Raw genomic sequence first — 14131 nt, 5'->3', positions numbered from 1 at the left:
GAAAGGGGGATGCTTGCAAGCCAAAGAACACCATCCCAACCGTGAAGCACAGGGGTGGCAGCATCATGTTGTGGGGTGCTTTGCTGCAGAAGGGACTGGTGCACTTCACAAAAATAGAGGGCATCATGAGGGAGGAAAATTATGTGGATATATTGAAGCAACATCTCAAGACATCAGTCACGAAGTTAAAGCTTGGTCGCAAATGGGTCTTTCAAATGGACAATGACCCCAAACATACAAAGTTGTGGCAAAATGGCTTAAGGACAACAAAGTCAAGGTATTGGAGTGGCCATCACAAAGCCCTGACCTCAATCCTATAGAACATTTGTGGGCAGAACTGAAAAAGCGTGTGCAAGCAAGGAGGCCTACAAACCTGACTCAGTTACACCAGCTCTGTCAGGAGGAATGGACCATAATTCACCCAACATATTATGGGAAGCTTGTAGAAGGCTACCCGAAACGTTTGACCCAAATTAAACAATTTAAAGGCAATGCTACCATATACTAATTGAGTGTATGTAAACTTCTGACCCACTGGGAAAGTGATGAAAGAAATTAAATCTGAAATGAATCATTCTCTCTACTATTATTCTAACATTTCACATTCTTAAAGTAAAGTGGTGATCATAACTGACCTAAGATAGGGAATTTTTACCAGGATTAAATGTCAACAATTGTGAAAAACTGAGTTTAAATGTACTTGGCTAAGGTGTATGTAAACTTCTGACTTCAACTGTATTTTCATAAATAAAGGTCATTGAATCTTCCCATGTGTATTTGATACTTTTGTTTAGTTTAAGCACACCTGGGGTGTAATCATAATTGCCCAACAGTAGGAAATGTTTTGTCAACAAAAACAGGGGTTTCTTATTGGACAAATTCAGATTATTCGCTCCCCATTTTAGTGGTTTGCTACTTTTTGGTTTCCTACTAGTGAATACACCCCAGGGCATATCCTGGAACAAAATTATTGATAAATATTGAATGGAGAATACCAAATTGTTTTGTTCTAAATTATTCATCAAAGTTATGCAGTACAATTTAAAGTGTGTTTATAACAGTCTGTTTATTAAACAAGGTAAAGATATTTTATTTTTTTAAACATTGATCTTCTTAGTTTTACTTCTGTCTTGTCTGTGCATATTAAGTTGTTTAGAAACTTTATATGAAATCACAAAGCAAGACAAGGTGTAATAAATCTGCACTATCTTTTCATAGAGAATATAGGTTAACAGTTAATTCATATACAGATTACAGTTTGGATATTCCATCCGGAAAAATAACAAAATGTTGACAAGACCAAATACTGAAGAACACAATAGTGAATATGGAAATAAAATGGTAGTTCAATGATAAAATTGTTAAGGCTTATAATACGTAAATAACTGATATAAAACATGAATATTTATAAAAAGTATCAATATTCAGAAATACAAATCATTACAGTAAGTTCATACATAAACATACCTGTACAAAACCGTTATGAAACGGTACATTGACCAATTTTTTTCTCGGAAGAGAGTAAATTGAAGTGGCAGAGTCTGTTGGCATAAATGTTTATTTCCAGGCCAGTGGCTTGTATTGTATTTTTTTTTTAAACATACTATGAATGTATTTTAACAATATTCTCAGTTCCATCTCAAATAAACATCTAGCCTTAGCACCTTGTCCTAAGTAACCTGAAGAATACAGGCTACTAGTACCATCCAGAAGGTAAAATTACAGTAAAAATACAACAATACTGTGTGCATACCATGATGAAAGAAACACTTGCAGTAACACTACCATCATATGAAGTTATATGGTTTGAACAAACTCATACTGACTGCACGTTAAAATGTAAACCTGTTGAGAATTAGTTTCACAAATCAAGATAAAACAATCCTGAATGTAGTGGGATTAGGGTTAATATTGGCTAACTATTTGGTCCAACCATGTACTTTCAAATATCTTTGTCATGTTTAAACTATGTAATTGACTTTTTTCAAAAAAGCAGCACAGGCCTCTGTTACCAGGCTGGGAAATAGCTTTAACTTGACTTGGTGATATGATTGTGAAGTGTAATGTGACACCAGTGAGAGTATAACAAAGTAGAAGTCAATAAAAATACAAAATATTTCACCTCCAATAAATGTATGTTTGCTATATATTTCTCTAAATATATTCAGAATAGAAATGTAGTTACTCTAGTAACATAGACCTAACCACATTACCAACTTGTCAACATAAGCGGTTGTGACTTAGAACTATCATGACAGAAAGCATTACTCTCCTTTTCTATCACCTTTGCTAACAACAGCTTGTGTTATGTTATGATGACCATGATGACCGTTAATTGACAAAAGCTGACATGACTGTTCATAACATTTGTAATGCTCATCTTGATAGCTTTGTGTAGGCCTATTGAGGGCAGTGCCAAGTAAAGCCATAAAGCTGACGCACTAGCTAATGTTAGCTTGTTTTCCCAATGAATCTTGACTAGCCTCACGTAGCTGCAAAGCCACCAACTCACATATGTAATACCTGGCCACAAGGAAAACGACTGAAAAGTTCTGTTGATTTGAACAGTTCAGTTGATTTAATTAGTGTCTGATCATATAACCCATATGATCTTGATTATATTAACCATAACAATTGAACTGATCTTGACGAAACAGTAAACATTCATTATTTTGTTTTTACATTTTGGTGCACTGTTTCACCATTCCTCCACGAGAAACAACCTGACAATTGAATTGTCTACATAGTTCCAATTGCTTTTCTCTAAAATGCTGCTTTTGAAGTCTGACCCTGTAAACTTTGCTTGAACAAAAAAAAATCACCAAAAAACATCAGACTTTTGATTAGACAGTCAATACTCTTAGCTGCCTCAAGTAATCTTTTTGCATTTCCATCGGAAAAGATAGAAAAACATTTGGATCCAAAACCACAAGGCCTGAGAGCGCTTTAAAATTATCTTTGGATGTCGCCAGAACACACCCAGAAAATATGAATCCATTTAGTTTAGGTATAAGGGAAAATATTGAAAAAAATATATAATAAATGTAATGGAATCATTTTTTTGTAACATTAAAATGTTAAGGGCCAATGCATAAGACCGTTTGCATAAAGCCTTTGTAAGTGCTCAGTTGTATCCAATACGAGACATTATCCGACATTTGTTCCCATTGACATAAACCTTTGCAAAGAAGGTGCTATGCTCGTTTTTTTATTTTAACCCGACCCAATCTGTGTAAAAATGGAACAAGGGTTTGTAAATGAATGTCAGGTGTCATGTGATGCATATGTAGGCCTTGGGTCGATGGACTTATGTGCAGTGCCCCTAAACGTCAGCCTTCCATAGAAAAAGAATACAACAACATACAGTAATGCTGAATTCAGATGAGAGAGATGCGTATTGGGATACTGGGGGATTCAGTCCTCTGGGGGGACTGGTGGCTCACTAGGTGCTCCACTACCGTGTGTTTGGACATGTGCTTCATAAGGTAGGTCTCCTGCAAAGACACAAAATGGACGACTCAAAACCAGTTTGTATCCCCGACACAAAAGCATGTTGGCAACCCTGGTTCCAAAATGCAGTTATGACTCGTGCATGCACATTTTGTAAAAGTCAGGAAGCAATTAATATTCACAATATTATTTTACCACTGTAGATTATTTCTACATGTGGTGATCTTAAATCATGCTTTGTTATCATAATGTCCGGCTTGAGCAAATGTTTACAGACACTACAATTGACCAGGACCATAGCAATGCCTTGTATTTGCTGACACTACTACAAACACCTAATACTGAACAGTGGGTTAGAATACTCACTGAGGTGTATGCCCGGCCACACATGTTGCAGCAGTACGCCTTAGCATTTTTGATGGCGTGCGCTGACAGGTGGATCTGTAACGATGCTGAATCTGAGTAGGCACGATAGCAGTTGGGACATTTGTACGGCTTGTCTTTGTTGTGCTGCCTCTGGTGGGACTACATAGCGCGAGAGTGGGGCAGGGAGAGAGAGAGAGAGAAGAGGTAAGAGCAACCTAGTCACTCATTGCAGGATAACTATCATTCAGAGCATTCCAGTAAAGTTATGGTATGGTTGAGTAGACTGTTGCTTGACATTTTCAGCAATGATATCCAATTTAGGTCTATTGTTATACATTTTTCCTTGTCGTTTTTTAATAATATGGCTTAAAAATGCCTATATTCACCTCTCATGGAATCTTATTATTTTAATTTGGCAGTATACCATTGCTATTTAGGACTACTTTCAGGTTGAATTGTTACATGTACCACCTTTAACATTACGAAGTGGTTGTGGATCCCAACTTTTCTGGACCCCTCTTCCCGACAGCTAAAGGTCCCGGAGATTATGCACATGTGCGGGATTCTCTCCTCTACTCGATGAGAACAAGCTACTCTGACAAATGGTGCTTGTTTAATAAAGTTAGATCAAAGCTGAATCAATCATTATAAACTGGTTGGATCCTGGATGCTGATTGCACGAGCAGCGTTTCCTTGCAGTGCTGTATTGGCCGTCACAGACACAGCTATGCCTGCTAAAAGTCCCATCTGAAAAGTATGACTATGCCTCCATAAGAATATCATGTTCATGCTGCTGTCCGAATCATCTCAACTCAAACATTATTTCCCCTTGCTTCCAGCCTAGCATTTAGTTTCGTACAGTTAATATAACCCTCGCTGTCTGCCTGTCCGACCTCTGAAAAAATGTTTCACTTTAGAATTTCGATCTCTGTAGTACCATACATAGAGTGAACGGAGCCCAGGCGACAAGAGACAACTTTTTCTGAGCCAGTCAAATTCACTCATCAACATCATTATCATGGACATCCAAGAAAATGCCAATAGGAAAAAAAGCTATAGCAAAGACAAATGCAGCTAGTGTACTGTCATTCCAGGTTCAGAGTTAGCTAAAATTGGCTAGCTAGCTAGCTAGCTAGCAAGTGACAAGAACGTTATGTATCCAGCCTGCATGGCAACCATTTTGTTTAGAACAGATGACCAGTTCTTCTGCATAGGCATAGCAAATATGAAAAAAAATAACGAAGGTAGCATGTAGCAACATGCCCAAAATATCCAAACTTTTGTCCGGACTATATCTTCTGGTGAAAGAATGAAATTGTATGAATTAATTCAAAATATGTAATACATTGCTATTTTAATATGTTGGTAACAGTTTTATAAAAGCAAATAAGGCACTTGAGGCAGTGCTGTATCGCGTCGGGCTAAACAACGGCATTTACCTTTGACTGTATTCATGATACAGCACTGCCTCTTGTGCCTTACTTATTGCTTAATAACATAACCAAATATAATAGCATAGTATAATGTTACTGTAAGCCAAGAAACACCACCTAATTTCTATTTTTAAGGATGATTGCGCTAATGGTCGCATTTTTTTCATGTGGCCCAAACTCAACAGTGTGCGCCACTATGCAAAATATGTGCTTCGATTGAAACTAAACACAGCTAGGCTATGCTACAGTTTGTTAACACACTCTGTTCTAAAATTCCCTCACTGTACATTATTCAAAACAGCCTTGTAGGCTACTTCACAAACAACACTATATAACTCAAGAAGATCTAAATGCATATCCCCATGAAACTGATTGAGATCAAATGGTTGGTATGCAGATGCTGCATGGACATTTCAGTGGTAAAACAGGATTTATCATTCACGATTGACAATGAGAAATTGAAGGGAGGGTAACCACAAAAATGTGTGCATCAAGTAGAGGTATAGAAACACGTGCAGAAAGTGATTTGGATCTTCAAGCTCTGGGCGAAAGGGATCCAGGGGGCAGGACGAAGTGGTTACCAACGGATCCGCAGCCTCGGCTGGGTCGGGACATTCAAGACTGGGAGAAGGACTGTAAAAGATTAGTAAATAATCCTGTTATGATGTAGCTACTACTGACCTGGAGGTTAGAGAGCTGGGTAAAGGCCTTTTCACATCCAGGGGCCGCACATTTATAGGGTCTGTCACCAGTATGGATTCTAAGACACATGCGGATGATGATAGATGCATGTTAGAGAGAGAATTAACTGAAATATTATGGTTTATTGAGCAAGTACAGCAGAAAATATAATGTAATTACAAAATAACATGTAAAAGAATATGGTGTAAACATACTATATATTATGACAGTAAAATAATGGATACATACACTGGATCATACATTCCACAGTACTACCCAATGTCAGTGTTAATGATGGAAAGCTACTGTACATTCCAGCAATACATCAATGGAATGCTCTGGTTTAAAATATATTTTTAATGTTGTCAATGTCATTGTGAAGAGACAGACATTTTCATATGGTGTGGATTGTGGTGGACAACTTTTTTCTCTTCATCGCTTTCTATTCCATGAAGGTGAACTCAACTGACCTGGTGTGCTGCTGCAGGTGCGAGAGTTGGCGGAAGGAGTTCTCGCAGTAGGAGCAGTGGTAGGGCTTGATTCCCAGGTGGATGCGGAGGTGCTGGGCCAGGTAGGATGCGTTGGCAAAGGACTTGGAGCAGTGGGGACACTTGTGGGGCTTGGCCTCCGTGTGGGACTTGGAGTGGATCTGCATCTCTGACTTTGACATGAAGGTGAGCGGACACACTTTGCATCTGGATACAAGAAAATGGGACTGAGTCAAATCTTATGTCACGGATGAAGGTTCTGTTACGAATGATACTGCAACACCCAATAAGGTGTCATGACTGAATGCCTTACTGTACTGTATGTACCCCCTTAAAGTAAAGTGTTACTGATATGTGCATATAACTTAACTACATATCTCAAGTAGGTCAAAAAACATTGAAAATGGGTGATTTATTTAAGAGATAAGACTTTAAACTAAGCGAAACTAAAACGTTTTGTTGTTGAAGTAACCATACCTGTAGGTTTTGCCCTCTTTGGCAGGGAAGGTGATACAGCCCTGGTCGGCGCCAGAGGCCATGATGGGGTAGGGCACGACCAGCAGAGGCCCTCCACTCTCCGCTTTGATCTTCTTCCGCCCACGGGGAGTCTTGGGTGGTGGGCCGAGGAGTCCAGCCAGGCCCCCGCTCTTCATCTGTTCCATGCCAGGGCCGCTGGCCAGCCCAGAGATGATGTTGACCGATGGGGTCCCTCCCAGTCGGTTCTGGCTGCTGGAGGTGGGGGTGAGGGCCTCTGAAGTGCTGTGGCTGTCCGGCCGGGATATAGGGGCCAGACCTGTGTATGGGCACATGAAGACTTACAAATGATAAGCCATGCAAAAAGTTAGCGATTTAGCTTGCTGAGAGACTGAGCTTTTATGCAAACTAATAAGGGACCGTGTTACACTGAAATGTATTTGGCTCTTGTCTGGTCCCTTGGCGTGTAGTACATGGCTGTTGAATGTTTTCATTGATGGTTGTACATATATGTTTCCCATGAGAAAGGGGGTGTGGTTATTACCTGACCGATGGTTGACTCTAGAGGGCTGCTCAACGATCTGTCGCATGTGCCACTCATCCCACAGTCCTTTAACCTTCACTGCTGACTTGTCATCCATATTCACTTCTGCATCAGAGATTGAAGGCAATACAATTAACTGATCTAACTGAGGGACAAATGAGAAAATCACTTTATAAATAGCACCAATTTCTACTCAGCATCCATCCATCCTGAAATCTTACAATGCTCAATAATAAAATGGGAATTATTTAAAACTGGACTGGTAGGCATCCACCACATGACTTTCATCTATGCGTTCTCAAATTAAGGCAGAGGAGTTGCGGAGGCAAAACCCCTTAAGACTATTGAGATGCACCATTGAACAGGTCTCAAGCATCACCAGAGCCAAGTGGTGTCTCCAGTGTGCACCTATGTTGTGAGCAGACAGCAGACTGCAAACACTGTTACAGTACCTACCTGGTACAGAGCTGGAGGCTGTGCGGGCGTGCAGGGCGATGTCGGGCTGCTGGACCGAGCCCTGGGGGTGATGCTGGCCCTGCTGGGACTTGGGCATGAGCATGCTGTGCTGCCCCCCGTCCAAGGGGGAGGAGGCCACCAGCAGGGTTTGCTGGGAGGGGGCTGAATTGGTCGGCAGGTGCAGGGGTCGGATCTTCTCAGCCATCAGCTGCTCCTTGATCTTGTTGATGAGCACCAGGTTATCCAGCTGAAAGGGTTAAACGGTCATGCTCAACCGAAAACAGCTCCAGTTTATCAACCATCAAGCTAAAGATGATCCCATTATAGTCCTACTTTTGTTGCTGGGTTAATACCTATATGGACATTCTTAGATTGAAATACTTCTGAGAAAATAATGAGATGCATAATATCAGCCTAGATGGAAGAACAGAAAAAAAGGAAGATGTCCTTACCTGGCTAGGCATGGAAGGAGGCGGAGGCCAGAAGTAGGGGTTGTTGAATCGAGGCTCAGCCATCCTGAGACAGAAACACACATTTTACTGCAGTATTCTATACATTTCAAATACAAATATACAAAGCATTTTTGACAGATGTTATTAAAACTACTTAGATTAAAACAGTGTCAGTTTATATGTCCATATACTTTTTAATTCCGGTGACTCTTTGTTTTTGAGAATACCTCATATTTTCTGAAGTATGGATCCCTACCTGAACATTAAGATACATTGTTTCTTAAAATCAGAGTAAAGTTACAGTAGTAGAATGAAAAAAGTACAATAACGTTAATAGGACGCATACTCAGGTCCACCTCCCAAGACCAACATAGCAGTATTGTACTATATGGCTTATGAAATTTTATTTTTGTGACTGTGTGAATTTGGTTATTGTGTGTATTTTATAACTAGAGTTGTTACATTATTTCTGTTACATAAAAGTAATACTTCTACAAAATATGACATGCCAATAATAAAGTATTAATATAATACTTTTATGGTGGTATTTAGATAATAAACAAAACAATTCACACACAGTCCCAATAATACATTTTCATAATTATGGGTAGCATTTTTGTATAAAAACCTATTATGTTCAGTTCAAACTACACAGTGAAATAAAGGCCTACCATTCAAGACATGATAAGAATGCAGTCAAAGATTAAAACTTTCACTGTTCACACCTGTCAGTCATTTTCGATTTGCCTACTCTCAATATTCTTTATCCCAGTCCTAAATGTTTATTTAACTGTGCCTAAAGATGTCTGAGCACACATTTTTGGGCAGAAATCAGAATAGGTTAAATGTCATCGTTGTATTCCTTATTTCTTACCAAAATTAATTTCCAGTAAAATATGAGTTACGTAGGGTAATTTTGGCAACTTTTCCCTCATAACATGTTTGCTTGGTAGTCTAGACTTTTGTTAGGCTAACACGTGTGCCCTTCGACCTTTCTGGAATTCAATGACATAATTTGGCGATGCGACCATCCGATACAATACCACTCAAGACAGTTTTATTTAAAGAAAATTCCAGACAAAAGAGAAACAAAAATGGCAGCCTGACTCATTTTTATAAGGCGAGACGCCATATTCTGCAGATCCCAATATTAGGAGCATCTTCTTTTGCTTCTAAAAGGAGACCGCCTGACACAAAGGTGTGTTTATGTCAAAAACATGAATGTTTGTTTACGACAAATTGCAGGTTAGAATAGCCCGGCCTCTCCACCTCTTAAAAAACGGACACTTCCTACAACAACCATGCCCTGCAAAATAACACGGAAATAGGTCAAATGCCCGAGCATTGCACCTAATATTTTTAATAAATCAACATCATCTATGCGTAAAGGTCACAACCGCACGCTGACAGATATTTGAAAATACATTATCCCAATCTTAACAAAAATGCGTTGAACATTGCAACTTTTTGACGAACCGAGGGGCAATGCATACATATCTGCACAATGCATACATTTGCAGGTTATCGACTTTCAGAAATACATTTACAAATAACATCAAATAATTGCAGACAGACCTGATGTCCCGATTGCAGATTTGTCTTGCTTTATAAAATGTTGATGTTCTTTCTGCCTGCCTCCAATTGGTTCAGCGCTTCCGGGTCGCTTTGTTCACTTCTGGGTGCCGCTACACCGTAGCTGCTGCAAACTGATTGAAGGCTGGTTATTTTTAATCTGAATCCATCAAAAACAATCGTTTTTAGCGTGGCTATAATGCTAAACAACAACGCACAAATATTGATCATGTCCAGGAGTCCAAACGCGCCTGTGTCACTTGCACCATTACTAAAAGAGACTGTGCCGTGTACTTTTTATGTATATTAAAGATTCGTAATTTGATCATTAATACCTCTTAAACGGTGCGTGCAAAATTGATATAAATGACATTCCGATTCAGCTGACGATAGTGAACAAGTTACACCCCTTGTTCTTGCAATTCGGTATGGTGTTTTGTTTTTGGAGTTCAAATGTAGCTGAATCATTGCTTAACGGCAATTACTTTAGTATTTTATGACTTTTCAATTAATTTAATTTAATTATGTCAAAAATAAAATATTTGCTTTAAACTTCAGTAGCTTCTACCCCTAAGCATTTTCATGAATAAAAACAACTGTTATTAGTTCAGGGACCTTTCTACTGCAATTACCTTTGTATTTTTTGACTTTGGCTATTTTAAATGAAATATTTATCATTATATGTAAAAAGAAAATACTTGCATAAAACTTCAATAGGTTCCACCCCATATGACTTACATGAATATAACCAACTATTATTGGTTCAGGGACTTTGTCTGTACAATCTACGGCAATTGCTGTTCTGTTTTTACTTTGGCTATTTTCAATACATTTAATTTACTTCAAAAATACTTTCTTAACTTTAATAGCTTCAACCCCAGATGAATTTTATGAATACAACCAACTGCTATTGGTTAGGGACCTTGTCTGTACAATCTATTGCAATTACTTTTGTATTTTTTTACTTTGGCAATTGAAATGAAATTTGTCTCATTATATGCCAAATAATAGTTAACTTTAATAGCTTCTACCCCATATCACTTAAATTAAAAACACTTCCTTCAAACATCAATAGCTTTCACCCCATATGACTATCTGTTATTGGTTCCTCGTCTGTCCAATCCACAGTAATTACTTTTGTACTTTTTGACTTTGCTGTTTTTTATGAATTTACATGAAAAATACTTCCATACAACTTAGCTTCAACCCAATATGACTTGCATATGAATACAACTGTTATTGGTTGAGGGACCTCTTCCCTCCAATCCACTGCAATTACTTTTGGGGCTTTTTGACCATGTCAATTTTTTATTAATGTTAATTTTATGTACATGACAAGTACTTCCTTAACTTCAATTATTTCCCCCCTATATGACTTGTATGAATGAGTCCAGCTTTCGCTCCACTGGCCGTTTCAGAGCAGCGTGTCACCATTTGGCTATCTAAAGAGGGTCATAGTTACTTCTGCCCATTAGCCGCAGTTTATTGAAAAATGTCAATATAGCTTCTCAAACACATTACATATTGCTCTCAAATCAATTTGACATTGTTCAGCGACCCTGAACCAATAACAGTTGTTAGTATTCATGAAAGTCATGTGGGGTGAAAGCTATTGACACTTTAAGGAAGTGTTTTTAATTTAAAGTCCGTCCAAGATCATAGAAAATATCAAAATAGAAAAAATACAAAAGTATTTGCCGTAGATTGTACAAACAAAGTACCTGAACTAGTAACAGTTGGTTTTATTCATGAATGTCCTTCGGGGTGGAAGCTGTTGAAGTTTTAAATAAGTATTTTTTTTAACATATAATTAAATTATATCCATAGGATATAGCCAAAGTCCAAAAATATAAAAGTAATTGTCTTTCATTGTATTGATGAGGTCCATGAACCAATAACAGTTTTTTTTAATTCATGCAAGTAACATGTGGTGGAAGCTATTGAAGTTTTAAACAAGTATTCTTTTTTACATAATGATATAACGTTTATTTTAAACAGCCAATGTCAAAGAATAAACAAGTTATTGCCAGAGATTGTACAGACAAGGTCCCTGAAGCAATAACAGTTGGTTGTATTCATGCAAGTGATATGGGGTTGAAGCTATTGAGGTTTTTAGGAAGTTTTTTTTTTAACTACAAAATTGAATTAATTGAAAACAGCCAAAGTTTTAAAAAAATTAAAAAACTAATTGCCACGGATTGGAGAGGTCCCTGGACGTAACATAGTTGGTTTGAGATTTCAATGTCATGTGGTTACAATTGAAGTTTTTCCATTAACAATAAGTTTCAATTTCCCTTTTAAGATGGTCCCTTAGCTTAGACTACAGGGAGAATCAGCCATAGAAAACTAACATAAAATCCTTTTTTGAAAACGGAACGGAACAGCAAAAACAGTGGGTGTAACTTGTTCTCCATCGTCAGCTGGTTTAGTATATGACATTTATATCACCTTGACATGTTCCGTTGAAGAGGTATTGACTAGCAAAGTCCAAATCTTTAATATAAAGCCACCTAAACCGCACTAAAAAAGTGAGCATCAGAGAATGTGTCAAGCTTTTTTTTGATACATACATTAATGACTTCTTGAGCTTATCAAAACTGTTTACACTGCCACTTGACTTTTTCCATACTATCTGTTCCACTAGTAAATATAGCCTAGTGACTATTGTTTATTATAGAATTGTTTGATCATTAAAATGTTGGATAGCATACAGTCCAAGGACAGTAATGAAATTATTTAGTCTAGTATTGCACACAGTATCCCTGTAATATGCAAGTTTATCAGTGGAGAATTGACTCCTGAATCATGTCTGGCTTGACACACAGGCTGGAACACCAAGCAATGGGAGTTGCACTATCACTGTTTGCTACGCTGGTGTCAGAAGTGAGTGACATAGGAAATGGTGACAGGGCAACTCCACTTGCAGGTCTTGAACCTGGGTCTCCTAACCTGTAGGCACACTCACTAACCATTGCTCAAATAGGGTTATCTCAGTTGGGAGAGATTGTATGCTTCACTATCAAATCAAATTGTATTTGTCACATGTGCCAAATACAACATACCTTACTGTGAAATGCTTACTTAGAAGTGCTTAACCAACAATGCAGTTCAATAAATGAAAGAATATTTTTTTTTTTTAAAGGCCGTAATGTGCACAAGCTTTGGGGCGGCAGTGTAGCGTATAATAGCGTTGGGCCAGTAACTAAAAGGTTGCTGGATTGAATCACTGAGCTGACAAGGTCTGTCACTCTTGCCCCTGAGCAAGGCAGTTTAATTTTTTTTAAATATTTTTTTTAAATTTCACCTTTATTTAACCAGGTAGGCTAGTTGAGAACAAGTTCTCATTTACAACTGCGACCTGGCCAAGATAAAGCATAGCAGTGTGAACAGACAACAACACAGAGTTACACATGGAGTAAACAATAAACAAGTCAATAACACAGTAGAAAAAAAAGAGTCTATATACATTGTGTGCAAAAGGCATGAGGAGGTAGGCGAATAATTACAATTTAGCAGATTAACACTGGAGTGATAAATGATCAGATGGTCATGTGCAAGTAGAGATACTGGTATGCAAAAGAGCAGAAAAGTAAATAAATAAAAACAGTATGGGGATGAGGTAGGTAAATTGGGTGGGCTATTTACCGATGGACTATGTACAGCTGCAGCGACCGGTTAGCTGCTCAGATAGCAGATGTTTAAAGTTGGTGAGGGAGATAAAAGTTAACCCACTGTTCCCTGGGTCCCGAAGACGTGGATGTCTATTAAGGCAGCCCTCCACACATCTCTGATTCAGCGGAAGACACATTTCAGTTGAATGCATTCAGTTGTACAACTGACTAGTATCCCCCTTCATCTTTCTCCGATGGCGTCATGTGCACCGTTCCGCTCTGACACCAGTGTAGCAAATCGTGACAGTGCAACTCCCTCTTTCAGGTCTTGGACCTGGGTTTCCCACTTGGCCTAACTTGGCAACAAGTCTACCTAGGCAAGGGTCATTCCATTCATACAAATTAAGTTACAGTGTGTCATCACACAGCAGATTATTGTGAATAAGTATCTTTTTTTTGTATTTTTCGAATGTACAGTAAATGGCAGCTTTACGAAATTAAGTAGAACTGCTTGCTTACGTATGGTTGTACCACCAATGGAAATAGGCATTTTATTTGACAGGGTTTCCTGTCGCCTCACCAGTTCTCCGAAGTCTTGAAAGAG

At 38.4% G+C, this 14131-nt stretch overlaps 1 protein-coding gene across 3 annotated transcripts; it reads right to left on the bottom strand.

Annotated features, from left to right (window-relative positions):
- Positions 1-1047: 1047 nt before the first annotated feature.
- Positions 1048-10067, bottom strand: LOC112221607 (zinc finger protein 362). 3 transcript variants are annotated; one of them, XM_024383778.2, is made up of 9 exons: positions 9920-10067; positions 8345-8408; positions 7893-8139; positions 7437-7541; positions 6896-7232; positions 6401-6625; positions 5931-6009; positions 3817-3975; positions 1048-3494 (listed from the first exon to the last, which is right to left on the bottom strand). In XM_024383778.2, the coding sequence occupies exons 2-9, from the start codon at positions 8405-8407 to the stop codon at positions 3378-3380; spliced, it is 1332 nt and encodes a 443-aa protein (XP_024239546.1). In that variant the 5' UTR covers position 8408; positions 9920-10067; the 3' UTR covers positions 1048-3377. The 3 variants fall into 3 exon arrangements, with proteins under 3 accessions (XP_024239546.1, XP_024239547.1, XP_024239548.1); XM_024383779.2 differs by having other exon boundaries at positions 6896-7211; XM_024383780.2 differs by having other exon boundaries at positions 7893-8112.
- Positions 10068-14131: the final 4064 nt, after the last annotated feature.

This window comes from Oncorhynchus tshawytscha, linkage group LG22, assembly GCF_018296145.1.
Source record: "Oncorhynchus tshawytscha isolate Ot180627B linkage group LG22, Otsh_v2.0, whole genome shotgun sequence".
Taxonomy (NCBI): Eukaryota; Metazoa; Chordata; class Actinopteri; order Salmoniformes; family Salmonidae; genus Oncorhynchus; species Oncorhynchus tshawytscha.
The sequence above is the reverse complement of the archived record's forward strand: the minus strand, read 5'-3'. Positions and strand labels throughout refer to the sequence as shown.

Bases quoted from the DNA above. Each gene is read 5' to 3' on its own strand.
- LOC112221607 (XM_024383778.2), bottom strand. From the start codon at position 8,407: ATGGCTGAGCCTCGATTCAACAACCCCTACTTCTGGCCTCCGCCTCCT. The intron at 6,626-6,895 runs GTATGGTTACTT...TCTTGTATCCAG, and splicing joins AAAGAGGGCAAAACCTACAG to ATGCAAAGTGTGTCCGCTCA. The intron at 3,976-5,930 runs GTCAGTAGTAGC...CGCGCTATGTAG, and splicing joins CCCAGCTCTCTAACCTCCAG to TCCCACCAGAGGCAGCACAA.